Source organism: Octopus sinensis, linkage group LG14, assembly GCF_006345805.1.
Source record: "Octopus sinensis linkage group LG14, ASM634580v1, whole genome shotgun sequence".
Taxonomy (NCBI): Eukaryota; Metazoa; Mollusca; class Cephalopoda; order Octopoda; family Octopodidae; genus Octopus; species Octopus sinensis.
Window position 1 is genome coordinate 63554804 of NC_043010.1, and position 18522 is coordinate 63573325.

The window sequence follows — 18522 nt, forward strand, 5'->3', positions numbered from 1 at the left end:
CATGTGGCGAGAATGGATGAAGTTAGCTGTGTAAAAAAGTGCCACACCCTAGCAGTTGAGGAAACCTGTGGAAGAGGTAGACCCAGGAAAGCCTGGGACAAGGTGGTGAAGCATGATCTTCGAACATTAGGCCTCACTGAGGCAATGACTAGTGACCGAGACCTTTGGAAATATGCTGTGCATGAGAAGACCCAGCAGGACAAATGAAACCATAACCCATGGCCTTTACCAGGATGTAGCCAGCCCACTTATGCATACCTTTCCTTCTTTGGACACAAAACTCTGCTTGCAAAGACCTGTTGAGGCAAGTGAAATCGAAATTGAATTCGAAATCGAACCTAATTCGTTTCTCTCTATGAAATTTATTCACAAGGTATTGGTTAGCTTCGGTTTATAGTTGAAGATATTTGTGCAATGTGTTGCACAGTGAGAGTGAATCCCAAACCACATGGTTAGAAAGAAAGCTTCTTTATTTTTTCATTTCTATTTTGTTATTTGTTGATCTGCTGAGATTAGAAGAAGATGAAGTAACCCCAATCTTTGCAAGCCTTCTGGGAACCACACTTCAAAGAAGTTCAGGACTCCTTCAAACAGCTGACCTCTGACAAATTCCACCCAGGAAAGATGATAAAGCTCTTGGATTCTACAAGTTCAAAGATAAATAGTCAGCTTAGTAATTCCTTGAGTTATTTAAATTCATTTGAATGATCAGACAAATTCCTTGGATCTAGGTAAATCCAGGAAGCTAAGAACCTTATATAAAGTCTTTGCAGTAAAAAGGCGTCGAGCTGGCAGAAACGTTAGCACGCCAGGCGGAATGCTTAGCAGTATTTCGTCTGCTGCTACGTTCTGAGTTCAAATTCCGCCGAGGTCGACTTTGCCTTTCATCCTTTCGGGGTCGATTAAATAAGTACCAGTTATGCACTGGGGTCGATATAATTGACTTAATACATACGTCTGTCCTTGTTTGGCCTCTCTGTGTTTAGCCCCTTGTGGGCAATAAAGAAATAATAAAGTCTTAGCAGTTTTTCTGATAGAGGCATTTTGGTCAAGTTTTTGAATTCCTTCATTCTCCTGAAAATAGTCTGACTCTATCTTCTTACATTCCTTATACATTTACTTCCTGGAGAGAGAGAGTTTTTTCTGTTAATCAACAGTTTATGTGAATTATGCATTTTTCCAATGAAGTTGTGTGTCCTTATCATAGAACTAATCTTGATGTTTCCATATTGGGTGTCTTGATGACTTCAAAGATTGCAATGCAGATAGTACTTCTGTAGGATTTCTATGAGGCTGAATGTCTAAGGATTTTAACCCTTTCATTACCAACCTGGCTGAAACCAGCTCTGCGTACAAGTGTCTTGTTTCCATAAGTTTTGAATTACAATCTTCCACCAAACCATTAGTCACAATTTATGTTCCTAACACTAGCTGAATGATAACTAATTTATTTTATAATTCTTTGTTATATTTAAAGTAATTGAAAGAAACACAGAGCATCTCAACAGAAATATGGTAACAAAAGGGTTAAAATATACATTAGAGAAACAATTCTTAACCCTTTCGTTACCAACCCAGCTGAAACCGGCTCTGGCTCTGTAGTACAAGTGTCTTGTTTTCATAAGTTTTGAATTACAATCTTCCACCAAACCTTAGTCACAATTTATGTTCCTAACACTAGCTTAATGATAACCAAGTTATTCTACTAAATTCTTTGTTATATCTAAAATAATTGAAAGAAACACAGAGCATCTCAACAGAAATACAGTAACAAAAGGGTTAAAGGATGGCAGTGTAAATGATGTGTCTGAGAGATATCCAAGAAGCTTTGCTGACAACTAAGATCTCAACTGAATCAATAATGATTCAAACTGCTCCGATGGGAATTCATGGGGTGCATTCTGAACATTTGGGATACGAACAATAATGTATCTATTCATTCTCAATATGTTCTGGCAAGTTTGAATGCACAATGCCGGTTGCTGTTGTTTTGTCAACAGAGAACACCAACACATGTGTTATTGAACACACACTGTCGAAAGAGAGGTGTTCTCCAACAACAAAATCAACAGCGATCAGTTATTCCCATTCAAATCTGCCGGAATGTTTTGAGACTGAATTGGTTATTGTTTCTCTGATGACTCCCCCTCCCCTTATTGTTGAATTTAGGAGACAAGACATTGATTTGTCCAAGAATATCTGAGCTTATTAACCCTCTAACATTTAAACCAGCCACATATGGCCAAAATATTCTACCTACCATATGTTCAAATTAGCCAGATCCAGCTTCTCACACTTACCCTACAATGTCATTCTAAAAGTAAACAATCACATCATTGAAATCTGCTATGATATAATGCATGATTACTTCGAAGCTGTATAAATTTGACAGAATAACCTGACGCTAAAGGGTTAAGCAGTTTTTCTCTTTTTCTTGGAAGATTAAAAGAAGTTTTGCTTTATAGTAGAGTAAGGTCTGAAATATGGCGGGGACATTGACACCTGCTTGTTAGGCAGAAGCTCTTCTCACCTTGCTTTCCATTATTACATAATCAATCAAATGACAATCCATGGATTTGGGATGCATCTGACTTGTTAGATGATGTTTGGAGGCTGTCCGGAAAGCATAGAGTGAGAACTTATGGCAGTGATTCATGTTCGGTGATCATTTCCATGTGAAGAATTGAAGTCCTTTATGAAGACAAGTTTGTCAGGATAACAGAAAAATATGTATTGGTAGAATTCGTTGATATCCTTGCTCAGGGCAGTTCATGCTGGGACATAACAACAGCGACATGTTTAACTTCACGAGAGATTTTATCTCGGTCAGTAAACACACTTACCCCACATTCTCTCTCTCTCTCTGTATGTATATATATATAAATATGTTTCCTGGGTATTCTAAGTAGAGTACATCACACTACCATAGATGGTAAATTTCCTTTGGAATAAATTCTGTTTTTGGAGTTTCGTAATATATATTCTGGTAATTTTTTGTTCGCATCTAAAAATACACACTCGAGAATCAAGATTAAATGAGGTTGAAATCGTGTTATATATAAAGAGAGCTAGCTCAATGTTTATATTCGTAGCAGAGTAGAGAAGCATAGTCACAACAACAACCACCATACACCACTTAAAAATAAGTTTATATTAGCCATCTGAAGTTTACATCAAACATACACTCTGTGTGTGTGTGTGTGTGTGAAATATATGTAACTGAATAATGTTACTTCTTGCAGTTGGTTACGAAGTGTCCAGCCGCAAGATAGAAACTCGGAGTTAATTGCCAACGTAATCTGTTATAATAAATATACTCTATTATGTCCTTTTGGCTTATTGAGTTCTTTGTGTAATTTAAAGTTTCTTGATGCAGCGCATTATCCTAATTTTCATATATAAAGTTCCTATCAACTTTTTCTTAGAACTTATTTGTGAAAGTGTGTGAGTGCTTGTGTGTATGTGTGTGTGTGTATGTGTATGTGTGTGTGTGTGTAAGTATAAGTTTAGTATATGAATGTGTGTGTATATGGAGATCGTATTTCGTTAACACGCTTTCATCTATAAAAGTTGTATGTGAAAGGAGGGAGTGAAAGAAAGAGATAGGAAATCAGGGACAGAGAGATAGAGACAGAGACAAAAAGCAATGAAGAAGAGAGAGAGAGAGAGAAGGGGGAGAGAAAGAGATAAAGAAAGAAAAAACAACAACAACAAAGAATGAGATAGAAAGAAGAGAGAGAGGGAGAGAGTGTTATATTAAAGCTGGTGTGTTGCTGAAGAGAAGAGGTGGTCGACTCATTCACCATCGCCGCCGCCATCATCACCGCCGTTGCCGAGAGGGAGAAGGAGAGAAACTGTTACCGTTTATAATAATGGCTGGCCGTCGCCTGGCTTCCAAAGGTGAACACCATTATAATCCCAATCCACTCTTGTAAAAAACTCTCTTATTATTCCAACCTTTTTTTCCTATTTAAACAAAAAGAAACTCTATTCTTTATTTTTTTTTTTTTGGTGACCTTAATTCGTGATCTCCATTCAATCTCCCTCTCTTTAACATCTTAACTTATTCCAATTTATCCCAACTCGTTTGTTTGTTTTAATCCTAACATTACCAGCATCGACCTTCTTATTTCCTCTCTACTCTGTTTATATATATATACATACATCGTTTTTGTCTAATAATGCTCGTTGTTTAGCCCTTGGTCAACCCTGATTGTGAGACCTACATACACACATCTTTCTCTCTATATATATATACACGCACACACTGGATGACCTTGTCCAGTATATACTTTTTAATTTAAAACGGTAGCCTTCTATGTGATTGAGTATGAGGCTGCAGTTTCTAGCAGATCAGCCGGACTTATTTCCAGGCAGAGTATCTTGAACTTCATTATCCAGTCTTCTGCTTTGTTTAAGACGGTTGGATTTGTTTTGAGTGAGATTAGGTTGTCATTTCTAACAGATCAAGCGACCACTGAGAAGCCTCTTCCGCTTTCGAACCGTAATTAACGATGTAAATATTTTAAAAATCTGTTGTTAAATACAGAACGGAGTAAGGATGATTACACCCTTAAATTTTTTCTTAATTTTTTTTTCTATACATCTAAAACATCCTCAAGAAACTAATGATTTTCTTTAAAAAGTTTCTATTTATTTATATTCGAAATTTCGAAAGTAGACGAAATTCTAATTCGGGACAGCGGAAATGTGTCAGAACAATGCGACTATATATATTGCCTTAAAGTTATCTAGTGCTCATTATTTATTTTGTGGGAGAATTTACTAGAATTATCATCATTACTATGTCGTACAAAACATCCCGAAATCATGTTAAATGATGTTGAAATATTTTTTCCACTTGTCCCAGCCATTTTGTATCGTTTCTCTTGGCTTCGCTTTGTCTGCAAGTGATACGAGTTGCCTCCCCTCGGCCTCTTTGAAAGTTAACAAGGACGTCTCTATGTGGTTGCTTGGTGTGCTAGAAATAGCAGCCAAATCTCCCTCAGATTACACCTACAATAACTAATATACACCTACATTAGCTAATATACTCGTAAAAAAAACAAAAACAGTCTGATCGTGTTGCAGTACTTCTGATCATAGCTCAGCTCTGTCAAGCTCATCAGGAGACGATCAACAATTTCGGAAGTTAACATAGAAACTGGTAGGACGATACTATTCTGTAGTTCCGCGTAATTTCTTTTCCGCTTTCACCTTCCCATTTTCCCTCCTTTATTTACTTTATTTACTGAGTTACCTCCCCTCGTTCTTTTTTATTCTGTCTTTTGTCATCTATTTTCCGTATTCTACGCAAGATCTTTCGTTTTATTTTGCTCCCTTATCATCACTAATCCACCAAACTTACTATAATTACTATTATTAAAGCATTCTAAACCATGACCGAAATGTCCCTTTTATGTTTGTAGAAGTACTTGGTTCAATATGTCTTTTCTTTTTTTGAGACAAAAAAAATGTTATTTCCAGTTGGTGAAGCGACCACAAATTGCTCTTCACGTTATTTCAATTAAAGTTCACATTTTGGATGCCTTTATATGAATATCGCCCTTTCTATGCGCCTTCTGTCCAACAGTCAGCTTCACTTCCTTGCTGTCAGAAATTTGTTACATGACTGATAGTCCACTGGTCCGTTGTGGTGTGTTCATAACTAAGGATGCGATTAAAAGAATCTTCATTTCGGTTTAACTGCAAGTTCTAGTGTTGTAAACTCCGTTGTATCTCCAATGTTTTTCTCATACATTATCAGATTCACTCTGCAAAATTTTGACGATGATAGTAAAAATTTCCAACTTTCCTCCTAATTCCAAAGATGTGAATCCTTTAGCCTCCATTCTGTCACTGAGTTCGTTTATCAAGTCTTTCTTTAAACTGATTCAAGGTTATAGAAGTTTATATTTCTAGATGGGTTTTATACGGGGCTAACTTGTTCCACAGATAGGGCCTACCAGTTAGTATATCAAGATATTAGTTTTGGTCATGCTTTTTCTGAGGGTCTTCCTAAACTTGTGTAAGATTTTATTTTTTACTGTTGACAAATGTGTAAATATAAAAACTGATATTGTAAGATACGGCGATGGCAACGTATTGAAATTAGCTAAGTGTGGCTAGTTTCATGTTTCGAATATAGCTAGCCATGTTCTAGGAGGTCAATTGTCACCCACTAGATATTACGTTGAGTGTTATTTGTTCAAGTTCATTCTCCTTGTGTTGGTAGTTATTTTCTGAACCATTATATCTGTGTGAGGAGCGAAAAATCATCCGGTCAAGCTATGGAATATCTGTCTGTTACTTATAGACGTGTACTATTCATTATACCATCACATAGTACTGTTGAAGTAGTTTTAGGCGGTTTAAAGTTTTTAGTCATGGTTTGTATTTTTTCGCTCTTGTCACAATAGACAAAACCAAAATAAAAAAAACAATGGGCTAAAAACTTGCTGAACATTAATAAGTTTTAGAATCCCTTTTAATATATTTATTGTTCATATTTACGAAAACGGGCAGGCGTTTAGGCCATGACAAAAGAAAAACAAACAATGGAAGTTTTAATTTATAATATTTGTAGATCAGTAAGAATCAAGCGAATTTGCCAAGGGACCAGGGACTTGTTAGCGAAGGAATACAAATCCTTTCAAGTTCAACTTGTCACTAAACCTGTAGGGATGTCGTTGTTTAACTTTAGCCGTCACCTCCTATCATTTTAGAGACATTTAGGGCTACATTATTTAAATTCGTTTTTTGCTAACAGTAAGGTGTGATTAGATGAAAATTTGGCTGTTATTTCTAGCTGACCGGACAACTACATAGAAGCTTCGTTAATTTCCAGTTCCGGCCAGGCTGTGCTCGCCTCCCTCGCCTCCCTTCCTCCTGCTAGGGAGTTGTCTCCCCTTGGTTTTTTAAATGACAATGAAGTTCGAATAATTAATTCGCACTTTTCAAATCCACCCCCGTTATATTGGTTTTGGCTTTTGTTTCGTTCAGTTTTTACTCGTTATTAGCATTGTATACTATAGAATGCCAAAGTTTGATCGAGCATCTACGATCTGTTGCCTCTTTAAATGTATAACTGAAAAGTTGTGGGACAGAAGTCTTTCCTCGAATTTTGTCCCATAACTTTTATTGTTTTCAAAGGATGTCCTCCGATATAACTATATAATTATTTATTTCTAATCGATATTAAAGTTCGTATTTATTTGTTTTTCAACCATTTCGTTCAGTTTACAAGATAATTTTGCTGCATAAAAATACTGTAGTTTGACCATTACAGAAATGGATCATTTTATATACAATAACAAAGAAAAAATATTTTGCATAAATATATTTAGTCTATGTACACACGAGTTTCAAAGACATCAGCAAAACTTGATTAGAATCAGATTATGACTAACAATAAACGGAGTAATTATATATAAACCACCGGCTTTTTACATCTCCCCTGCAGCTCCGAGCCAACAGCGAAGGCTCCATGCTAGAAATAGCAGAGAAATTCTCTCAAATCCCCACCACCCACTATCACTTCGATTACTTGTTGGACAACAACAAGTAATCGAAGCTGTGCTGGGGCTTTACTCCTCGTCCATTTATACATTTTGTACACATGGGCCGTGACCGCTGAGGATATGCGTAAGCTCGCAAGAAATGAAGCCAGTATGCTCCGATGGATGTGTAATGTCAGTGTTCATACTCGACAGAGTGTAAGTACCTTGAGAGAAAAGTTGGACCTAAGAAGCATCAGTTGTGGTGTGCAAGAGAGACGTTTGCGCTGATATGGTCATGTGGCGAGAATGGACGAAGATAGTTGTGTGAAAAAGTGGAAGAGGTAGACCCAGGAAAACCTGGGACGAGGTGGTGAAGCACGACCTTCGAACTTTAGGTCTCACTGAGGAAATGACTAGAGACCGAGACCTTTGGAAGTATGCTGTGCGTTAGAAGACCCAGCAGGACAAGTGAGACCATAACCCGTGGGCTCTACCTGGGATGTAGCCAGTCCACTTATGCATACCTTTCCTTCTTGGGACACAAAGCTCTACTTGCAAAGACCTGTTGAGGCAAGTGAAAATCAAAATCAAAATCGATCAACATCAATGGAAATTGTAGCTGTGGTACCAGTGCCGGTGGCACATAAGAGAACCATCCGAACGTGGCCGTTGCCAGTGCCGCCCCGACTGGCCTCCCTACTGGTGGCATGTAAAAAGCACCATCCGATCGTGGCTGTTGCCAGCCTCGCCTGGCTTCTGTGCCGGTGGCACGTAAAAAGCACCATCCAATCGTGGCCGTTTGCCAGCCTCGTCTGGCACCTGTGCCGGTGGTGTGTAAAAAGCAGCCACTACACTCATGGAGTGGTTGGCGTTAGGAAGGGCATCTAGCCGTAGAAACATTGCCAGATCAGACTAGGCCTGGAGCAGCCTTCTGGCTTCTCAGACCCCAGTTGAACCGTCCAACCCATGCTAGCATGGAAAGCGGACGCTAAACGATGATGTACAATTTCTCCATTATATATACATATATATATATATAATATACACACGTGTGTGAGAACTTGCTTGATCTGATCAAGTGAAATAACTGCTCTTGTATTAACATGTAAGTGGCTGAGCATTCCACAGGCATGCGTATCATTAATATAATTATATCAACGCTTGTACTTCACTGGTACTCTATTTGATGGACTCTGGAACGAGGAGAGGCATTTGAAACCAGAACTTAGAGGGTTGCTAGTAAATACCATGAGGTATTTTGTCCGACACGTTCTACCATTCATGTAAAAGCAATAAGTTTTATCTTTGGCTCAAAGCTTTGGATTTTCAAGAAGGGCTGCAGTTGATTTATCCAACCTCTTAGCATATGCTCCATATTATTTTATTGACTCCTGCCAGATAAAAGACAAAGCTGACACCCAACTTGATTTCAACCCAGAACGTGAAGGGATGTGGTCTTGTCTTTTGGAACAAGGCTCCACATTTTTACTACCCACAAGGGGCTAAACATAGAGAAGACAAACGGATTAAGTCGATTATATTGACCCCAGTGCGTAACTGGTACTTAATTTATTAACCCCGAAAGGGTGAAAGGCAAAGTTGACCTCGGCAGAATTTGAACCCAGAATGTAACGGCAGGAAAAAAAAACCTATTTCTTTATTATCCACGTAGAGGTGACAAACAAGGACAGACATAGGTATTAAGTCGATTACATCGACCCCAGTGCGTAGCTGGTACTTATTTAATCGATCCCGAAAGGATGAAAGGCAAAGTCGACCTCGACGGCATTTGAACTCGCAACGTAACGGCACGCAAAATACCGCTAAACATTTCACCCGGCGTGCTACAAAAGATTATTTGATGTTTGAGGTTTATTCCATCCCCCCACTCCAGTGATATCATCATCTTCATTCTCATTTTAACATCCACTTTTTTTCTTGCTTGCATGGGTCATAACGGAATATATCAAGGCAGGTTTTTCTGCAGCTGGATGTCCTTCCTGTCACCAACCCTCACCTGTTTACCAGCAAAGTAATATTTCCCCCCATGGCCAGACAGGGTCTTCATGGAAGATTGGAAACAAACAACATTGCATTGCTCATTTACACCCATCTGGTGATGTTTACACAAGAGTACATACACATACACACACACACACACATATATGTATATATATATACACACATACATATCCACACACACATACCTTGTGGTGCTAAAAAGTTCCTGGCTTTGGGTAAAAAAAAATACAGGATCAGTTAATTATGATTTTATTTAACATATTCCCCTCTCAGGTTCACACACTTATTGTAGCGGAACTTCAGTTTTTCTAAGCCCTGTAAAAGAACTTGGAAGGATGGGCCTTCAACCAGGCCTTTCACAATAACCCTTAAAGCCAGGAACTTTTCAGCATCCCCTTAAATCCTTAAAAATGTTTTAGCGCAAAGGCCGCGGCCATGCTGGGGCACCACCACTGTATATTAATTCTATGCCATTTCTCAAAGGTGTAGAAATTAACAGATTTTTTTTTTCCCCCCACATAAATGGAAAAACACCAAACAAAAGAAAATAGAATGAACGGTGTTCGTACTTTTCTTACCAGTTTACAGACTAGCACAGTTTTTCTATATAGGCCATTACGTATACCATTTACAGATAAGATAGGTGTTTGATAGGAGTGATGCGGAGGACATTGCTCAAGAACACAGACTAAAATTATAAAAAAAATCTATTGTCCGATCTACAGCTAAAACTGGTCTGGCAGTTTGGAGGTCAAGAAAAGTAAAAAGAATAAGAGGGATAAGTACAGGAAGTAGATACTTTAATGGTGACGGCGGTGGTAGTCGTGGTGGGGGGGGGTAGAGGTGTGTGTGTGTGTTGTAACTAATAAATAGTTTTAAAATATTACTTCCTGGTATAGATATGTTATCTTCACTAGATAAAAGAACTTAAAATAATGATTTGGTGGAACTACACCAGCTGTTATTGTTGTTTTGTTACTGTATTTCTGTTGAGATGCTCTGTGTTTCTTTCAGTTATTTTAAATATAACAAAGAATTTAGTAAATTAACTTAGTTATCATTCAGCTAGTGTTAGGAACATAAATTGTGACTAAGGTTTGGTGGAAGATGTTAATTCAAAACTTATGAAAACAAGACATTTATACTCAGAGCCGGAGCCGGTTTCAGCCGGGTTGGTAACGAAAGGGTTAAAGGTGGCGAGCCAGCAGAATCGTCAGCACACCGGGCGAAATGCTTAGCAGTATTTCGTCTGCCGTTACGTTCTGAGTTCAAATTCCGCCGAGGTCGACTTTGCCTTTCATCCTTTCGGGGTCAATTAAATAAGTACCAGTTATGCACTGGGGTTGATATAATCGACTTATTCAGTTTCTCTGTCCTTGTTTGTCCTCTCTGTGTGTAGCCCATTGTGGGTAGTAAAGAAATGGGTATTTCGTCTGTCTTTATGTTCTGAGTTCAAATTCGTCTGATGTCGACTTTGCAATTCATCCTTTCAGGGTCAATGAAACACTGGGGTCAATGAAACACTGGGTCAATGTAATCAACTAGTCCCCCCACCTGCTAAATTTCAGGCCTTGTGGCCCCTTAATAAAAGGGATTATTGTTAACAACAGTGATAATGGTTACAGCAATATTCAAATGTTTTATGATCTGAGTTCAATTTTTGCTAGGGTTGACTTCACTTTCCATCCTTTGTGATCAATACTGGGGTATAGGTATTAAAATGCCACCCCAACCCCATCTCAAAATTATTGACCTTCCCAGGTTCAGTTCCACTGGGGGTGGGGAGCACTTTGGCCAGGTGTGTTCTACTATTGCCTCGGCCAACCAAAGCTTTGTGAGTCAATTTGGTAGACAGAAATATAAATATATATATATATATATATATATATATATATATTATTCCCCCCTCTCTCTCTTTCGGAGAGGCACTGAGCAGCTATACGCACACATATACACACGGCAGTAACTTCCACCTACCGAATTCAATCACAAAGCTTCGGTCGACTCGGGGCTATAGCGGAAGACACCTACCCAAAGTGCCACGCAGTGGGACTGAACCCGAAACCATGTAGCTAGGAAGCAAGCTCCTTAACCACTATTATATATATATGAGAGAGAGAGAAATAATACATTTCTAAATCTCTCGGAGAGATTTATACAGTAGTAACATGATAAAGTAGTGGTATGTTGTCAACCTAATGTGACATTCCCATGAAAGGGAAGAATGCTACTGCTATTTAGTGGTGTTTCCTAGGGCTAAATAGCAGTAGCATTCTTCCCTTTCATGGGACTGTCACATTAAGTTCACAACATACCACCATTTATATATATATTGTATTTATTTTTCTCTTTGTGTCTTTTTCAGATTTGTGAATGAAGGTTCCCTCCAGAGGAAGATTCCTGAATTGGACTGATATTATCAGCCTCTGGCCTCATGAATGGAATCACCGTTTACAGCACCACACACACACACACCAACACATCCAGCATTGTGTCATTCATAGATGCTGTGTGTAACCCTGGCTTCGAATGCAAAAGCTGAAATTCTTTGTATTTTATATATATTTTTCGTTTATTGGAAAACGAGATCAAACCGGTTCAAAGACATGAACCAAATGTGTTTTTGATGATTTTAATTAAAACAAAACTATTTCAAAAGGTCGTTAACTAAACAAAAGCAAGGCCTTCCCATTTGCTCCTTCTCTGTCTTTCTCTCTCCTTTCTGTTCCCCACCACCACCACCACCACCACCACACAATATGTCTTCTGCTCCAAACCGCCTTATAAAATATTCTACTGAAAACTCTTTACCCATAGAATATACCAGAAAACTTCAGTATGCTGTTAACCAGGGCCCACTGCCCTCGGCCATTGCAGCATTGTCACAGGCCAACAATGTATCGACACAGCCAATTGCAGCGACATCAGCAACGGCAGCAGTTGTGTCGACCCCAGCAGTAGCATCACCACCCCCTCCACAGCCACCACCACCACCATCCCCAGCAACAACAGTAGCAACAACTAGCACTTCGATTATTCCTCGTATATCCACCCTGAACGACAAACCTTTCTATGGGGGCATTTATAACAACCAGTTGTCCAGTTATTACTTACAGCCCCATGGAATGCTGCCTAATGTTGCCCCACCACAGAAGCTTGTCCCGAACTGTTATCTGCCGCAGGGCCACGACAAACAGTTGAGCACCAACGACAACAAGGTCCACCAAGGGGTCAACAGTCTCCCTAAATACCAATCAATGCCAGTCATTCAGAAAGCTGATACGCCAGTCAAGTCATTTCATTGTGGCAGTTGTGAAAAGAGCTTTGCCAGGAGAAGTGCATTGCAGCTGCACCAGAGACTGCACACGGGCGAGAAACTGTTCCATTGCACGTTTTGTGCCAAAAAGTTTGTTCACCGAGACAAATTACAAATCCACGAACGAATTCACACAGGGGAGAAACCGTTCCATTGTGAGATCTGCACGAAACAGTTTTCTAGGAAGGACAAGTTAAAGATTCACATGAGCTCCCACACGGGTGAGAGGCCTTACCATTGCAACTACTGCCCAAAACAGTTTGTCCTGAAAGACAAACTACAGATCCACGAACGGACCCATACTGGGGAGAAGCCGTTTATGTGTGAAATCTGTTTGAAGAAGTTTGCACGAAGCGATCGTTTGAAAATCCATCGAAGGACCCACACGGGGGAGAAGCCCTACCACTGTGACCTCTGCCCCAAACAGTTTGTCCAGAGATGTTACTTAAAGATTCATCGTAGAATTCACACGGGGGAGAAGCCATTCCAGTGTGATGTCTGCCAGAAGGACTTTGCACGCAAGGATAAGTTACAGATTCACATGCGGACGCACACGGGCGACAAACCTTTTGATTGCGACATGTGCTCTGAGCAGTTCACGCGTAAAGTGCAGCTGCAGGCACATAAGAAACACGTGCATGCAGTTATGAGCAAATTGTTCTGCTGCGAGGTGTGCATGCTGCAGTTTAGCGAACGGGATGAATTGCAGATCCATCAGACGACACACGCCGGCCTCATGTCATTCCAGTGCGATGTGTGCAACAAGGAATGCGCAACAATGAGTAGCTTGGAGAGCCACAAAAGGACACACGAGGTATTTATGAAGCCCACACTGTGCAAAAACATCAAGGAATACAGCCCAGGGAACCTTTTGTGGGGCCCAGTCCATCCTCAAACATAAACTCCATTCATGTACAACTGCAGTATGCCCCCACCCCACCCCCCAGTATAAATCTCTGTCCCTTTCTTTCTCCTGTCCCCTCCAACACAACATGTTTGTATACATATATATATCAACATACATGTACATATGTGTTCTCACCTAAATATATATATCTGTATACATGTGCACATAAACACTCTGAAATATTTACATATGTTATTCACACAATTATGATGCATAGAATTATATTAACATATATACATTCACAAATACAAACTTTGACATATATATGTGTGTGTGTAAATGTGTGCATAAATATATATATGTATATATGTATATGTATGTATGTATATGTATGTATGCATGTATATATGTATGTATATATGTATGCATGTATATATGTATGTATGTATGTATGCATGTATATATGTATGTATGCATGTATATATGTATGTATGCATGTATATATGTATGTATGTATGTATGTATGCATGTATATATGTATGTATGTATGCATGTATATATGTATGTATGTATGTATGCATGTATATATGTATGTATGTATGCATGTATATATGTATGTATGCATGTATATATGTATGAATGTATGTATGTATGCATGTATATATGTATGTATGCATGTATATATGTATGTATGCATGTATATATGTATGTATGCATGTATGTATGCATGTATATATGTATGTATGCATGTATATATGTATGTATATATGTATGCATGTATATATGTATGTATGCATGTATATATGTATGTATGCATGTATATATGTATGTATGCATGTATGTATGCATGTATGTATATATGTATGCATGTATGTATGCATGTATGTATATATGTATGTATATATGTATGCATGTATGTATGCATGTATGTCTGTATGTATGCATGTATATATGTATGTATGTATGCATGTATATATGTATGTATGCATGTATGTTTGTATGCATGTATGAATGTATGCATGTATATATGTATATATGTATGAATGTATGTATGCATGTATGTATGTATGCATGTATATATGTATGCATGTATGTATGCATGCATGTATGTACGTATGTATGTATGTATATATATATATATGCATATGTATGTATGCACACATATATATACATATATATATATATGTGTATACGTGGTCTGCTCAATAATTATCTGGGTTGTTGTCATAGTAACGAAGCTGAGGCATGCAGATTGTAGCCATTTGGCAAAGATTGACCTTAAACTTTACTGTGCATGTGCACTGTTTTAACACTTTAGCTCCCTTCTGCTTTCTACAGCAGTACTTAGAAGGAAGGTGTGTAGCGTGTGATTGTTGCATTGACCATGACAGAGGAAGTTGGGCAGAGAATTTGCATGAAATTTTGCCAAAAGCTTGGTGATACCTGTTCAGACGTCTATGGAAAATTTTCAAAAAGTTATCATCATTCATGACACAATCAAAGAGATTTTGTGCCACAGAATCCCAATTGTCTCTTTGGTCAGCTCAAAGCAGTTTTGGCACGAATTTGGCGGACATGCGTCTCATACGCAAATCTTCAGTGATAATGGACTAAACTGAGCCATAACAAATCTGCACATCTTCTGATAACTCACAGATGGTGATCCAACAGTTTCCCTTTGCAGCTGCACACACATCTGCGATGTCTTCCTCAGTTTTGCCGGTTGCTGGTCTCCCAGAACATTCAACAGTAGTGACACATTTTTGGCCATCTTCGAAATGTCTGAACCGCTTGTACACTTCTGTGCGACTCCCATTCTCCTCCATTTACATTTTCTGCAAGCTTGCATAGGCCTCTGAGCAGGTATTACCATTACGTCTTACTCTGTCATGGTCAATGCGATGATTACACGCTACACACCTTCCTTCTAAGCATTGCTGTAAACAAAGGCAGTGAGGTAGAACACTGAAATTAGTGTGCATGTACGGCAGAGTTCTGGGTCAATCTTTTCCAAGCAGCTTCACTATATGTCCTATAGCCTCGTTACTATGGCAACAGTCCGGATACTTATTAATCAGACCTAGTTTATATATATGTATGCATACATATATATATATATATATATATATATATATATATGCATATACGTATACATTGTGTGTGTATATATATATATATATATATATATATATATATGCATATACGTATACATTGTGTGTGTATATATATATATATATATATATATATATACACACATACATGCATATATATATATATACACATACATGCATATATGTGTATATATATATATATGCATATGTGTATATATATATATATATACATATATATATGTATCCACATATATATATATGTGTGTATATATATATATATGTATATATATATGTGTGTATATATGTATGCATATATATATGTGTGTGTATATATGTATGCATATATATATATATATATCATCATCATTTAGCATCTGCTTTCCATGCTTGCATGGGTTGGACGGTTCAACTGGGGTTTGGAAGGCCAGAAGGCTGCACCAGGCCCAGTCTGATCTGGCAATGTTTCTACAGCTGGATGCCCTTCCTAATGCCATGTATGCATATATATATGTATATGTATGCATATATATATGTATGTGTATGTATATAGATGTATATGTATATGTACCCTTCTCTACACATGTAATCTAGCGTAATCCTTTTTCCTACACACACTATCAAGCTTCACACTTCTGCTATACATCTATACACACGCACATCTACATGGTACTTCATCTCTCTCATTCCCCTTCTCTCTATATATATACATATGCGTCATTGTGAACTCTACAAAGTATACCAATGGTACCTCTCTTCCTACACAATATACTAATGGTACCTTGCTGTATATCGCTCTTTACACAGTATACCAGTGGTACCTCACTGTATCTCTCTAAACAAAATATACTCATAGTACCTCACTGTATCTCTCTCTACACACTATACTAGTAGTACCTTGCCTACACAATAATATACCAGTGTTACCTCATGTCTATCTCTTTCAGCACTATATACCAATAGTACTTCTCTGTATCTCTCTCCTTACACAATATACCAATGGTACCTCAATTTTTCTTTCTCTCTCTAGATATGCAATATTTCAGTGGTACATCACTCTATCTTCACCAAATATACCAGTGGTACCTCACTCTATCTACACGCTCAACATTGCAGTGGTACCTCACAATATCTCTCTCTTGTGTATATCATCTGTATCACACTGTCTTTCTCTCTCTTTACACACACATACAAAATATCAGTGATACTGCACAATGTACGCTTCTCCTTCTATACACTATGTAACCCATACCTCAAACCCTCTCTCTCTATGTAAAGCTGAATTCATATCTATGCAGTTTATAAGTCATAAATGCCTTCACAATATGTTTTACCAAGATATATCGCATCTCTGATAAAACATTATTGATCATCTCTGTTTTACAGTCGTCATCAATCAAACATACATGTCTATATACATCAAATATATACAAATGTGTATACACGTACACACAGACTCATTCATCAACACAAACGTATATTCGTGCATATTGCAGATATGCAAATAATGTCATTTTGTAATGTGTTATTAAAAATCTTTATTAATTTTAATGCTTGTGTTAAAGTGTTTCATTAAATATCTGTTTTTCAGTTTCTCTGGCCATGCCGGAGCTTTGTCTCTATTTAACCTTGTCTAACCAATTAAACTTACCATACGAATATATATGTAAATGTGTGTGTGTATGTATGTATGTATCTATTTATATATATATATATATATATATATGCCTTTGACTTACGTACCATATTCATCTGAATCTAAATTTTGCTGAACTTATATATATATATATATATATATATATATATATATATATATATGTGTGTGTGTGCTGGTGGCACGTATAAAGCACCCACTACACTCTTGGAGTGGTTGGCATTAGGAAGTGCATCCAGCTGTAGAAACACTGCCAGATCAGACTGGAGCCTGGTGCAGCCTCCTGGCATCCCAGACCCTGGTCGAACCGTCCAACCCGTGCTAGCATGGAAAACAGACATTAAACGATGATGATGATGATGATATACATAGATCATCATCGTTTTACGTCCGTTTTCCATGCTAGTATGGGTTGGACGGTTTGACCGGGGTCTGGGAAGCCAGGAAGCTGCACCAAGCTCCAGTCTGGTCTGGGAGTGTTTATACAGCTGAATGCCCACCACTCCGTGAGTATAGTTGGTGTTTTTTACGTGCCACCGACACAAGCCAACACACATCTCGACTTACAATCATTTCACGTCGGTCCAGGGCAATCAACTGGCAAAAATGAATAATCCTGCTTCTCGTTCAGGCGAGGAATATATGTGTCACTGAAACCAGGAAACCGGCTGCTTAAGAGCCTGCCATGGCTCGAGAAGGAAACATTTATTTACACACACGCATGGCCACTTGAGAAAAATCACATGGGAAAATACAATCGAAGGGAGGTAACTTTGCTACTTATTGTAAATCAATCGTGAGTGTTTGTCGTCTGGCAAACCACGAAATAATTGCGATTATATTTTTCTGACAATTAATCGCCCCAACAGACATGAAATATTATTTTAAAAATTTCTTTTACATTTTGCAGTTTAACGAGACAAATAATTATTCAAAACTGGTGTGAAACAACTTTAAGTAAACTAATAAACTATGTCATTTGATCAAATGAAAGCAATTTTGACGCATTAGACAAAAAATTGTAATCGTTATAACAAAAGCTCAATCTCAGGCATTTAAACTAATGATGTGTGTGT

General features: G+C 38.1%; 1 protein-coding gene across 1 annotated transcript; it reads left to right on the forward strand.

Moving 5' to 3' along the window:
• Nucleotides 1–3618: 3618 nt before the first annotated feature.
• LOC115219054 (zinc finger protein 112-like) lies at nt 3619–14013 on the forward strand. The gene is made up of 2 exons (XM_029789106.2): nt 3619–3900; nt 11887–14013. The coding sequence occupies exon 2, from the start codon at nt 12281–12283 to the stop codon at nt 13736–13738; it is 1458 nt and encodes a 485-aa protein (XP_029644966.1). The 5' UTR covers nt 3619–3900; nt 11887–12280; the 3' UTR covers nt 13739–14013.
• Nucleotides 14014–18522: the final 4509 nt, after the last annotated feature.

Coding starts and splice junctions, on each gene's coding strand:
- LOC115219054 (XM_029789106.2), top strand. CDS start 12,281: ATGTCTTCTGCTCCAAACCGCCTTATAAAATATTCTACTGAAAACTCT.